Source organism: Talpa europaea (genome assembly GCF_964194135.1).
Source record: "Talpa europaea genome assembly, chromosome: 12".
Taxonomy (NCBI): Eukaryota; Metazoa; Chordata; class Mammalia; order Eulipotyphla; family Talpidae; genus Talpa; species Talpa europaea.
This window is the reverse complement of record NC_140079.1, coordinates 96,353,680-96,367,317: the sequence shown is the minus strand read 5'-3', so window position 1 is coordinate 96,367,317 and position 13,638 is coordinate 96,353,680. Positions and strand designations below refer to the sequence as shown.

General features: G+C 49.2%; 1 protein-coding gene across 1 annotated transcript in view; it reads right to left on the bottom strand.

The window, feature by feature from the left end:
• The window catches only part of TXNDC11 (thioredoxin domain containing 11), a gene marked incomplete at both ends in the record, with an annotated part of 56,555 nt that extends 45,248 nt beyond the window's left edge, over positions 1 to 11,307 (bottom strand). The window contains 3 exons of the mRNA XM_084250235.1: positions 1,622 to 1,719; positions 4,933 to 5,149; positions 11,063 to 11,307. Of these exons, the coding sequence (XP_084106361.1) occupies positions 1,622 to 1,719; positions 4,933 to 5,149; positions 11,063 to 11,307 (560 nt within the window). The remainder of the gene's footprint in view (positions 1 to 1,621; positions 1,720 to 4,932; positions 5,150 to 11,062) is intronic.
• Between the last annotated feature and the right edge of the window lie 2,331 nt (positions 11,308 to 13,638).

Sequence of the window (13,638 nt, the reverse complement as noted above, 5' to 3'; positions counted from 1 at the left end):
GCAGATGTTGACATATTAATGGGTCTGAATTGACTCAAACAAATAAAGTTTTAAGATGAGGGGTAAGCACCTCAGTAAGCCCCGACTTCAAATTCTTCATCAGTATAATGAGAGGTTGGACAAGATATTTCTAAAGTTCCTTTCAATCTTCCTAGAAAACAAACTATCCAAGGCATTTTATACTCAGTTTAAGGGAAGATTTTGATGACACATCAAGTTAAGTTCACCTCTGGGTTGTTGGCTTGGTTTATCAAATTGCAGGGTCAGGAGAACCTGCTAGGCACCTGCTCCCTGTTTCTTATTTCAAAAAAAGAAATGCAGGAACCTTAGTATAGGGGAGCAAATGCATCATTTTGTTACCAAGCAGAGCTGTGGAACCTTCAAGCATAATCATCTTACACTTAAAAAAACTGAACTCCAACCTTCAAAGTTGAAGCAGCAGGACCTCCAAATTACTGGCAAAGGGGGTAGAGGGGAAGATAAAATGCAAAAATATTCCTAATGGAGCCCAAGCAAAAATTGGTTTGTTACCACAAATAGTCAAGACATTTAATATCCAGAGAAAAATTTGAGGGTAGAGATGGGGCAGGAAAGTGTGTTCTTGCCCAAATTTCACAGCTCCCGAGAAATAATACTAAGTGTACCTCAACATTTTACGCAAGGGATAATGGAAGCGTGATGGAATATGAAAGATAATATACAAAAGAAATTTTGTTGATGTAATAAATCCTACTGATTAAGGCCCAGGAAGTTCAGAGGGAGAGAAAAAAATAAAATCCATAATGTAAAGCTCTGATTAGCCCAATCCTCTTTACCCATTTACCTGCACTAACAAACTTCAAGCCAATCACCCCAAGTAAAGTCCAAAACCCAATCTCCTGTCTCTAAAAGTCCTCAAGTCAGATTTCAGACATTTACTGAATGCCCACAGCAGGGTCTAAGTAGTCCAAAATCAGTATTTCCGCAGCAAAATGAATAAAATGGTAGCTAAAGGGATAAAGACTACAGGTACCCTCTGTTACCTGGGGCCAGATGAATGTACTGGGGGACAAAAGGACTTTTGTCCCTAAGTATCTCTGAGGTTTCAGAGCTTTCTGGATGTCAGCATTACAGGTGAATTATGGGCATGAGACTGAAGACTCATGATCGCATCTTCCCAGTTGACAAGATAGCATGACGCCCTCTTGACTAAGCTATGCTGCTACAGAGCAGGACAAGGAGTTGTGTGTACTGTTACACACTTTCAAAATATCTGAAGTGTACAGCCGTACATGGAGTAACTGGAACTATTAAAACCAATGTTGTAATACGTGATGACATGAAAAGATGTTCACAAAAATAAGAAAGAGCAATTTAGGACATTATTACTGCATGGTCCCATTTTCTTTTATTTAAAAAAAAATGTGTGTACGGATATGTATAGACACAGGAGGCTATAAATCAAAACACAGTGACTATGTATGGCTGATAAAATCACCCAGATTTATTCATTTTATTTTAGCTTATCTATATATTCTCAGTTTTCTACAGTGAATATCTAATACTTATAAGCAGGGCAAAAAATTCACTTTTATATTGATACATTAAATTGGAATTAGAGACACCACTTAAAAGTTCTTACCTCCGATGATACAGATAGATGACAGGAAAATAGAAGAAGTGCTTCTGTTTCCTGCATTTCCCCTGGTTCCACCAACAGTTAACTGCCACAAACAACACCTGCAGGGCAAGAGAGGTTTTCAATGACTATGAATAACAACTGAAAAATTACCAAGATTTAAAAGATGAAAATATAGAAATGGAACTATTCCTCTACCGAAAGAGAAAGTATGAAAAAAAATTGTCTCAAATGTTCAAAGAGGATCAACAGTAATAAAGAAGTTAGAATAATCTACAGAGGCTAGTGAGGATTCTGAATATTTTGCAGTCTATGTAAAAGGAAAATGATTTGTTGTGAATTCTGAAGTGAACAAGTACCGGTGAGGTTTCTCTGAGCATGATGACACTAATATAGTAGAAGGTTATGCCCTTTGACAGTCAAATTAAGCAACTGAGAAAGAAAAATGCTAATAAAACATCACAAATTTTCAAGGGCAGTTCTTAATGACTTATTTTAAAAACTAAAACAATAGTTTTATTTTAAAAACTAAAATAAAATAAAGCTACACTCCATGGTGGTGGTGCAGGGGTTCAAGTCAGCGCTATCAAGCTATCACCAGCCACTGCGACATGAGTTCTATCCCTGGCTAGCCAGGGAGCTGACACACATGGCGCAGCAGACCTCTCCTTCTCGCCTGCTGCTCCCCTCAGCAGTGTATCTCAGTGGATCCGCCTGTTCTGCTCCCCACTCTGTCTCTGGTGAATCCTCTCATCCCCCGTACCACTGGTCTACACCCCAGTTCTTGTATGCATAAATAAATAAAACAAATCTTTAAAAACAAATACATAAAACTATATTCTAAAAGATAATACTGAATAGAAAAATATGGATTAAGTATATATGTATGGATGGATGCTGAAATATTTAAGGAAAAGCATCCTGATGTCTGCAACGCATTTAGAAATGTGCCACAAATAAGATGTATTAGTAGAGACTGGAGCGGAGTCTCTCAGCTTGGGCATTACTGACATTTGGGTTTGCATTTTTTGGGGGGTGTTATGTTTGTTTGGGGGGGCTCTCCCACACACTGGATACAGCATGCCTGGCGGTGACAACCAAAAACGGAAATAGGTCACAGGCAGCGCCGCTGCCAGTACAAGGTGGCAAAGCTGCCTCCAGTTCAGACACTGACTAGTAGAGGGTAAGGCGCTGGCATGTGGTAAAACACGCCTAACAGCACTTTCACAGTAGAATTTAAATGGGGGGGGGGATGTAAAATTCTTTTACCTCTTTACGATAAAACACTCAACAAACAAGGAGATCATACATGAACAGTCACCTTGAGATGCCCTAGAGCTGCACGCGCTCAGAGAGTAGAACATGCTGTTAGGGCTTCTTTTCAGGGCTCCCATATGAGGAACATACACAACATCTTTACTAAAGGTGGGCCCCTCATTTTTTAATAAGGCACAATTTACCATGTTTGTTAATTTCACTAAACAAAAAGGTTCAAAAGATTTTTGTCTGTTTCCTCTGGAGAACATACAACAATTAACTCTCAATCTGGAAGAAGCTGGAGAAAATATGAAAACCAGTTAGTTGTGGACAGCTTTATGACTTCCACCCCGCAAAGTATGCTCTGTACCTGCCCCCTAAGCCCGCATGGGAAGGACAGGGGTCCAGCATCAGCCTGCAGAGCTGTCGTGAGGCACACGGGCCGGGCTCGGCAGATGCCACCCTAGTGATCTCCGCCTAGAAGACAGACGGTAGCAAGGAACTGACACTTCACCTACACATACCAGCTTCCCCCCTGGTTCCCAGAAGCTGTCTAAATTCAGAAAACTTGGAAGTGATTGACAAAGCGGTGATTCCTTTTGTGTTAACAAACCCCTTGCCTCTGGTGCTCCACTTCAGCTCCTGTTTCCTCCCTAGGAGTGTCTGCTACGGACAGGTTACTAGTCACCATTTTTTTGAAAGGAAGGCAGCAGGTAACAAAAGACAGGGAACATGGAATAATCCCATGGGTCCAAAGTTGGAGCACTCAGAATTAATGTTACAGGGACTGAAGACTGTCTTGTAAACATACTGAGTGCCACACTCAAGGACACATGGATCAAAGGCTCTGCTAGGCTGGGCAGGAATCCAGCCACCATTTATCATATAGAGATTTCTGAGAGTTTCAAAGAACCTCTGGAGCCAACTGCCTGCACAGCTGCCACAGGTCAGTGGACCTCAGCAGCAGCCTCTCACCTAGAAAGTGCCCACAAGATCTGAAGCAGCTTTGGGCAGGCGGTGGGCAGGCGCAGTGGGCGAAGCGAGCAGCATTCACAACTGTTTTCACGTCACACCATCCCAGGATTGGAAGAAACTTGTTATTCCAGCTCAGAATCTAACTCTATTTTAAATATGCATAAAGCCTGGCTTTTGTATTCACTGAATTTCTCAGGAAGGCAACTTCTGTATAAACTGAGGGCACGAAGTACTCTGTTTAGTTTGGGACTTCAGCAAGAGCCGCTCACCACTTAGACCAAATCACACCGCAGAGAACAGGCACCGTGGTGTCTGAGTCACCAGCACATCACACCTTGGCCTGCACCTGCACTTGTCCCGCACCCAGCAGCTCTACACAGAGGCGCGGGAACTGCTGTGCCCAAGCATTTCAGACTGAGACATGAATGATGTAACTTTGCATTCTTTTTCCTTTTTTCCCTCACTTTTACATTACACTTAGTGCATCAGACTGACTATTTTGAAACTATATGTGTAGGAAGTATTATCACCCATGAATTCTTTTCTGGACTTGTTTTACATAAAACACTTGTTTCATAAAAGACACGGGGACGCACGTGGCTGGGAGGCAAACCTATGGAGGTGACTATCTGCCTGTGTCCCTCTTAATTAGCACAAGATGAGATTCCAATATAGTTCTGTCCAATATAGTTCTGGTCCAGATATTTAAAAGGTCTGCCTCTTACACAGTGGTCATGATACATAAATTGCTCTTACGCAAAATACCTAACCAGTAAGTAGCAAATGGATACTCAAGCACTAGAATTTCAGCCCCCACCTCCTGCAGCACTGAAACCAACAGCATGGCCCCAGGTGTGCACTGGCCTGCGTGCCCAGGAAATGCAGAACCTGCTGTCACTCCTGCCTCTGACTGGCTGTGATCACCACCAGAGGGGATCCTGTTTCCTTATCAAAGGCGATACAACTCACAAAGAGGATGGCCCTCTCCTTGGCAAGATCAGCCAGGGAGGTATGGTGTCCCAATGAGACCACTGCACGCAGGACCAAGGGTCACTTATTCCTAGGCTGAATGACAGCGTTACCTGATCAGAGAGCTGACTTGCTGCCTGCTCAATCTCCGCCCTGGCGGCGATGGACTGCCCGCACCACGGGGCGTAGAAGAACAGCAGCACCACCTCCGAGTCCCGGCGCACATGCTCCGCGTAGTCCAGCTGCCCCTGGAAGAGGTCAAGGACTGGAGACCTCGAGGAGAAAAAGTTGACAGGGGGCTTTGCTGGTATTATCACATCTTTTGCCCGACTAAAAAAGAGCAAACAAACAACATTGCTTAGTTTATCTTCTAGCAACAGCTTTATATGGCAGGAGAATGATGCCTGAAAGAAAAATCTTCTTTTACTTAAGAAAATGGAGTCTCCAAAACACTGTCCTGAAATAAAAAGGAAACATTCTGTGTGCCACGGTAAAATTTCGCAAAGAACATGCAAGAAATGAACAGTAGAGCCTCCTTGGTGGGAGCTATCAAGCTATCACCAGCCACCTTGGCATCAGTTTGATCCCTGGCCAGGGAATTGACCCACATGACACAGCAGACCTCTCCTGTCTCGCCTGCTGCTCCCCTCAGCGGTGGATTTCAGTAGATCCACCTGTTCTACTCCCCACTGTCTCTGGTGAATCCTCTCACCCCTGCACCTCTGGCCTGTTCCCCAGCTCTTATATAAATAAAAATAAATCTTAAAAAATAAATAAATGAATAATACATTGAAATCAATTCTCTAACACTGTCTCCCCACGTGGGGGCAGGTTGCAGAAGGCAGAGGAGGTCTTTATATAATCTATATTCAGTCTCTACCCCCAAAGCCTCCATCCTCTCTCTCTGCAGCCTTGCTCTCCCTGGAGGCACTTGCTCTCCAGGGCCCCAGAGCCTGCAGTGCCTCACTTAGAAGGAAGGGAGGGAGCATCTATGACCAATGCTGGGATCTCTATGGGACATCACTCAAGTCTGAGAAAACATCATCAGCTGGAGTTGGCACATCGTACTTAAAGCTTTTACTCCAGGGTATTGATTCAGGCAAAAGTAATCGTTAAATAAGGCAAAAGCAATCATTAAATAATAATACGGACTTCTCCAGAGAGATATCATGATCAAAGGTTAATAAAGACAAGTAACAAAGCAATAGGCCATTTAACTGTTTTGTAAAAAGATTTCCCGAGTACCTGAGGTTCCAGAAAGGAGAGGTCAGTGGGAAGTCAGAACTGCCACGACTACTTTCTCCAGCAAGACAAATGGGCCTTGGCAGAGGCTGCACCCTACCACGTTACAGGGCTCTAACGAGAACCCTGAGTTATCCGCACATCTGCACCAACATGGCATAAACCATGAGGGCATTTTGGCTACGAAACCAACACAGGAAATAAAAATGGGATCCTAATAAATATCTGATTAACCCAAAAGGCAGCAGAAAAAGGCCAAAAAAGAAACCAAAGCCAAAAGGTATAAGTGGAAAGTTGCAAGCAGGCAGAGTTAAATCCAACCATTTTGAAAATCACATAACCTAGGAAAGGACTAACCTGCCCAACTGAGAGGAAGAGACGGCCAGACAGGAAAAGGAAGCAAGACCAGGCATATGTGGCCCAAGAGACACACATTTTAAACAGAAACATAAAGACGAGGGAGAAAAGATAACTCGTGGAAACAGTAAGCATTAATAGGTGGAGAAACTCACTAGGTGAAAGGCTAAACCAGCTGGGATATATTCTTACAATTAAATGTTACTGGGCAATTAAAAAAAAAATGATACATTCTATAACATGTTGGGGTGCAAAGTAATTATGCTGAAAGAAGCTAGCACTAAGGACTAGCAGTCAGTCCAATATCAACACCCAACACGCAGGCTCCTCTAAGAGCCTGGGCATTTAGCATGCGGGTGAGTCCACACACTCTCCCCGTCAGTCACTTACTTGAATTCAGGCTTCCAGAATTAAGAAGAGAGTTTAAATGTATTACACTTCCCTATTTTAACCAAAAATCACTAACACAGTAAGGTAGTGGTGTTAAAAATTGGAGCAAATTTCCTCTTTATTTCCTCCAATGAACTTTTTTTGTTAAAGATGTATTTATTTATGCATGCATATAAGAACTGGCTATAGGCCAGAGCTGGGGGGGGGGGGGTGAGAGGATTCATCAGAGAGAGTGGGAAGCAGAACAGGCGGATCCACTGAAATGAACTTTTTAACCCAGGGAGCTTTGTCTATGGAAAATATCTTCAGAACCTGAAAAAATCAGTCACCTCAACAACTGAAAACAGGCTCACTGAGCAAAGGTTGCTGCACTGCAGGCGGCGCGCCATGGGGACCAAGACCGCAGCAAGCAGGCAGACTGTCAGGGGACTTGCTTTCTTGGGAAGGAAGACAAGAAATAACTAAACTCATAAACAAAAAAAAACCCAAACAACCACCCACTGCGTGTGGAGAATTTAAGCAGGTGACATGATGGGCACGTAATGCTCCTCTGATGGGGGAGTGGGCAGGCTGGAATCTTTTAGCGGACACCTGTGACAGAAAGATAGTCGTGCAAAGAAGTGAACAAGGCCTGGTGCAGAAGAAATGAATCTTCAATAGCTCCAAGATTCTGCTTTGGAAGGAATTCTTTTTCTACTATTCAAATCGCATGTGAAGTGTTAAATAATGCAATGAGGGAAGATGTGGGTTTTCAACAGCTAAACAAACAATAAAGAATTATCATCAACTTAGTGTTGTCTGCCAGCTCCGAGCAGTTCCTAGGTAAGTGAAACAGGTAAAATGCAGGGCTAAGCAGACAGTCAACGTTAGCCAGGGAATTAGTCCATCACACGCATTCACAAGTTTCTATTTAATTCTCAAATTTGCTAAGTGCTTTCTGAGACATTAAACTTAGATCAAAGATGTCTTTCAGGGCTTCCCTGGTGGCGCAGGAGTTAAGTCTCAGTGCTATGAAGCTATGGCCAATCACTGCGGACAGAGTTCGATCCCCAGCCAGGGAGCTGACCCATATAGCAGAGCAGACCTCTCCTGTCTCGCCTGCTGCTCCCCTCAGCAGTGTATTTCAGTCAGTCTGCCTGTTCTGCTCCCCACTCTGTCTCTGGTGAATCCTCTCACTCCCCACACCTCTGGCCTACACCCAGTTCTTGCATGTATAAATAAATTAAAATAAATATTTTTTTAAAAAAAAGATGTCTTGCAGCTTTAAAGTCTAAGTCTCAGGTACAAAAAAAATTTAGAGTAGTTGCAAACAAGAAAGACATGTGGTAACTCCCAATTATTTGCCCCTTTACCCCTCCTTCCAAAAAGGATCTGAAGCAGCTTCACAATAAGGCAAAATAAATTTATGCACACATACATCTACAGATACACACACACGCACGCGCACACACACACACACTTATTTCCCTCCAAACCAGAATGAAAGTAAAGTGAGTAGGATGATGTCACAGAGATTCAATACATAGAGAGGTAGATAGGATAGAGATTAAATACCCAGAAAAGCACGATTACTTGTGTTTCAACCCCAAATCAATGTTCTTTTGTAAAATCTTATTTGTTTTTTTTTTTTTAAGATTTTTTTTTTTTTTAAATAGAGGCATGTTTTTATTTATTTGTTTGCTTGTTTTGTTTATACATGCACTGGGTACAGTCAGAAGCGCGGGAGGGTGAGAGAATTCACCAGAGCCAGAGCGGGGAGCAGAGCAGGCAGAAGGACCGAAGTACACTGCTGAGGGGCGCAGCGGGCGGCAGGAGAGGTCTGCGTGCCATGTGGGACCCTCCTCTGGTGGCCGGGGAGCAGCCGGGGATCGAACCAGTGCCGCAGAGGCTGCGGGCAGCTGCGCAACCCAGCGCTCTACCGCTGCGCCACCGGGGAGGCCTGTAAAATCTTATTTGAACACAGCTAAGCAAAAGACATTGACGAGGGCTGTCACATGTCAGGCCTGGAGTTATTAATAAAATTAAATTAGGGGGAAAAATCTGTCTCTCCCTTAAGACTCTGTCCTCATTAATGCAACGAGCTCAAAAGTAAAACAGGAAAGGGCCTCCCCTGGTGGCGCAGCGGTTGAGCGCTGGGCTGCGAAGCTGCTCGCAGCCTTTGCAGCGCTAGTTCAATCCCTGGCCACGGGCGAGGGTCCCACATGGCGTGACAGACTTCTGTCTCGTCAGCTGCTCCCCTCAGCAGTGCATTTCGTCCGTCTGCCTGTTCTGTTCCCTGCTCTGGCTCTGGTGAATTCTCTCACCCTCTCACACTTCTGACTGTACCCAGTGCTTGTATGAATAAATAAATAAATCTTTAAAAAAAAAAAAAATAAAAATAAAAGTAAAACAGGAAAGGGGGGAACAGAAATGTTAGGGTAGTACAGCAATAAAGTATCGTGGAACCATTCAATGAGAGACTCTAAAAAACGTCCATCTGAGTCTATTAAAAGAATGTCAGATTTGCCAGAGGCACAGAAGGGAGCTGGACAGGCTCGCAGCCTCTCACTGGCTCACTCCCCTGGCCTGAAGCAGGTGGGGCTATTGCTGTGCCTGCTCCAGTAACTGGATTTACACACTTCCCTCTTTCTGAGATCGCTCAAGACTTCCTAACTATTAAGTCACATTCTCTCAGAGCAAACACTACTTACTGATGCGAGTAAGCTCCCCAACTGGGTGGAGAGGGGGAACTCTCTTCCTAACTTGAACCCAAACGCCACCCTGCAATATGGTGCCTTGTAAAATAAGTTGTCTATGATCCTGTGGGGGGACACAATAAAGAGCAAGTTGAAGAGTTCGGTTCCTGACAATGAAGGATTCAAATTCCAGCTCAGCCACTTAACAGATGGGTGTCATTTGGGGCAAGTTTTGTAACATGACCAAAGCTCAACTCTTTTGTCTCTAACTGTGCAGGATAAGAGTATATCCAGACTTTATTTACAGGGGCCCGAGATTGAAATGATTCATACTAGCAGGCAGGTTAAATGAATAAATGCGCTAATGTAACCTGTCGTTCTCAAATTTTGCTCCCCAGGGGACATCTGGCAATGTCTAGGCTCATTTTGGTTATTTCAGCTGAGGGGGTGGGGGCGGTGAGGGGGTGTCCCATTGGCATCTAGTAGCTAAAGCCAGGAATGTTGCTAAACATCCTACAATGGACAGAACAGCCCCCCACAACTAAAAATGTCCAGGCCCACAATATCAAGTGTTGAGACTGCAAACCCACTGACAGCAGAGTACTTGACATATGGGCAAATGATAGTTAATGTAACTTGTTCTCTTTCCACTAAATCCCCCAATCGTTTCACAACAGGCGCCCCCAACTGTGCTTAACAGACTCAATCAAAATCCAAGTTGAAACTTTCCTCTTGGCCAACATGCCAGTAATTGGCAACACAGATTCATAAACTGGAGTCCCAGGAGACACAGTGTAGATTTGGGAGGCCTAAAGCACACCTGAAATTTAAGGTTAATTTTGCCTCTGTGTACTATCTCAAAGGAGGCACTCTAGTCTTCATTTCTCCCGCTCACCAGGCTGGAAGACACTCTGGGCCTTTTCCAGTTCCAGGAAACACCAGGCTTGTGCAGCCTCAGGACTTGCCCCTGCTCTTCCCTCTCCCTTTCCCCAGCCTTCACGACGGTGGTCTCTGCCCCTTTTCCTGAGCTTCCTCTGCGCTTCCTGAAATTGCCTTTTCTGCCTCACCCTCATCGCTTCTATTCCTGCAAGGCCCTTACTGAAACCCTTCAGAATCAGGTAAATTTACCTGTTCATGAGCCGTCCCACCCCTGGGGCGCACGGAGAGCGGGGCCCTCCATCTCCCTCACCCGGGAGAGCGCGCCCCGCTTCGTGGGTGCCGCGAGCAGTTGCCAGAGCCGTGAATCACCACAGCCGGGACCGGGGGACTAACACGGGTGACAGACGAGCGTCCCAGAGCCCGGGGGGAGGTGACAGGTGCGCCCCGAACCCCAGCAGCCGACGGGGAGACCCGGGCCCGCCTCCCTCGGAGCCAGCAGGGACGAGGCGCGACGGGCGAGCCCCCCGCCGTGTGGCCGCCCGGCGGGCGCGGGGGGCGCGCGGGGCGCGGGTCAGACCGGGCTCGGGGCCCCGGCAGGCCCCGCCGTCCCGGGCCGCGGCCGCTGCGACCCCCCGACCCTGACGCGGGCCTCGGGCGCCGGCGGGGGCGCCGGCCGCGGACGGGGGCGCGGCCGCCTCACCTGCAGGTGAACTTGAGGGCGAGGAGCAGCGCGCAGCCGAGCGCCACGGCCCCGCAGAGCAGCTCGGGCCGCCGGCGCGCCATGAGGGAGGCTCCGCGCAGCCCGCGGCGCAGCCGGCCCGCCGGGGAGGCTCCGGCCGGGGCCGGGCTGGGGGAGCCGGAGCCCGCGGGGCCGCCGCCGGCCTCGTCCTCGGCGTCGTCGCTGCTGCTGCCGCCGCCGCCGCCGCGGCCTCCGCATTCCGACATTACATGCTCCCGCTCGCCGGCTTTATACGCCGCCGCTGCCGCCTCCGGCCCGAGGGCCCGGCCCGGCCCGTCGCCCCCCAATCCCGCAGCTCGCCGCGCCCGCTAACCCCGGCCCTCCACGTCAGCCGCCGCCGCCGCGGAGCCCGCCCCGCCGGCCCCGCCCCCGCGCCCCGAGTCTGCGCGGAGGCGACTCCGCCCGGCAGCCCCGCCCCTCGGCGGGCCCGCCCCTCGCCCACGGAGCCTGCGCAAACGCCCCTCGCCCGCGCCGCCCGCGGCCCCGCCCGCGCCGCACAGGCCCCGCCCCCGCGCTCCGAGTCTGCGCGGACGGCGACTCCGCCAGGCAGCCCCGCCCCTCGCCCGCGCCACCCGCCGCCCCGCCCCCACAGGCCCCGCCCTCGCGCTCGGAGTCAGCGCGAGAGCCGCCCCGCTACGCGCCGTGGCCGTGGCCCCGCCCCCGCCACGGAGCCCGCGCCCGCGCGCCCGGCCTACCCGGCGTCCTCCCGGCGCGGAAGTCGGGGCGGCGCTGGGGCCGCCGGGAGGCCGCGCGGGCCCTGAGGGGCGGACGTCATGGCCGCGCGTCGCAGTCCGGCCGGCAGAGCCTCGGCGCCGTCTGTGAGGTCGCGGCCGGGGCGGGACGGGGTTCAGAGGGGACTTGAAATGCTGCCCCCGCGCGCCCCTTCACGGGCTCGGGCTCGGGCGGCGGGGCCTGGGCGCCCGGCGCAGGCGCTCCGGTTGCCGGAGAGTGTCCGGGGCTCTTCGGGGAAGGCCCCGCCAGGGCCGCGGGGGCCGCACGTGTGTTCGCGGAGCCGCCGAAGAACCGGCTGAGTGAGCGGCGCAGGGGCGCGTGGCTGGGCGGCGAGGCGGGACCGAGAGCGGCGGGAGGCGCTGCTCCCCCGAGAGCGGAGGGCGGACCTGCCTGCCACCCCGCGCTGCGGCCCGAGGCCAGGACTCCATCTCCACGGTCATGAGCTGCAAGTCACTCAAAACTGAGGAAACTAAGGCACTATGATGTCAGGCAAAAAAAGCCCCACAAAGTTAAGGTGACCCCCGTCTCTGCCACAAGTCAGCTGTGGGACCCGGGGCGGGATGTCCGGGGAGGTGAAGTTGGGCGTGGCTGCCTCGCAGGCTGTGCCAGAGCCCTGGGAGTGTCCACTGGGGAGGCCCCGCATGGCCCTCGCTCGTTTACACCGGACGCTTGACTGTTTTCTCACTCATGCCTTTTTGACACCTTCTTCACTGTCTTCCTCTGTACTAGGTGGATGTTTTCTAGCATACCATTCATTCCTCCAATGATTCATCAGCTGCATGAGGGAGCCAGTGTGCCCCCCCCCATTGACTTCACATCTGTACTAACTTGACTTCACATCTGTACTAACTTGATTTCAGTGAGATATGGAAGTTTCTTCAGTGTAATTCCATTCCCCCCTCCTTTCCTGGTGAATTACTCCTTTTTTTTTAAGATTTATTTTTTTAAGATTTATTTATTTATTTATACAAGCACTGGGTACAGCCAGAAGTACAGGAGGGTGAGAGAATTCACCAGAGCCAGAGCGGGGAGCAGAGCAGGCAGAAGGACCGAAGTACACTGCTGAGGGGAGCAGCGGGCGGCAGGAGAGGTCTGCAGCCATGTGGGTCCCTCCTCCAGGCGGCCGGGGATCGAACCGGCGTTGCAGAGGCTGCGGGCAGCTTTGCAACCCTTCGCAACCCAGCACTCAACCGCTGCGCCACCGAGGGAGGCCCAAGATTTATTTATACAACAGAGACGAGGGAGGGTGAGAAGATTCACCAGAGACAAAGCCGGGAGCAGAACAGGCAGACTGAAATACACTGCTGAGGAGAGCAGAGGGGAGACAGGAGAGGTCTGCTGTGCTATGTGGGAATCTCCCTGGCCACCCGGGAATCGAACCGGTGCTGCAGATGCTGCGGACAGCTTCACAGCACTGTGCTCAACCCACTGTGCCACCAGGGAGGCCCAAATTACTACTTATTTAATATTGTTTTATATACTCTGGTTTCAAGAAGCTATGAAGAGGGAAAAAAAATATTTTTTAATATTAACCTTATGTACCATTTCTATTTCTCTTGATTTCTTTGTGTAGACTGGAGTTAGGTGGTATATTGCTGACAAAACCAAATATGGTCAAAGATCATAGGCCCTCATTCACTGTGGGAGGCTAGGATAGACTCTTAACGTATATGTCCATAAGACAGCTGTCGTTTGCACGGACCTAAGGTTCAAAGTACTTTTGCTGCTTTTACAAGACCCACAGTATCTGGTGACAAAGCAGGGTGACATCTTACAGGCCAGGATTAACAAGAGCATGGTTCCTT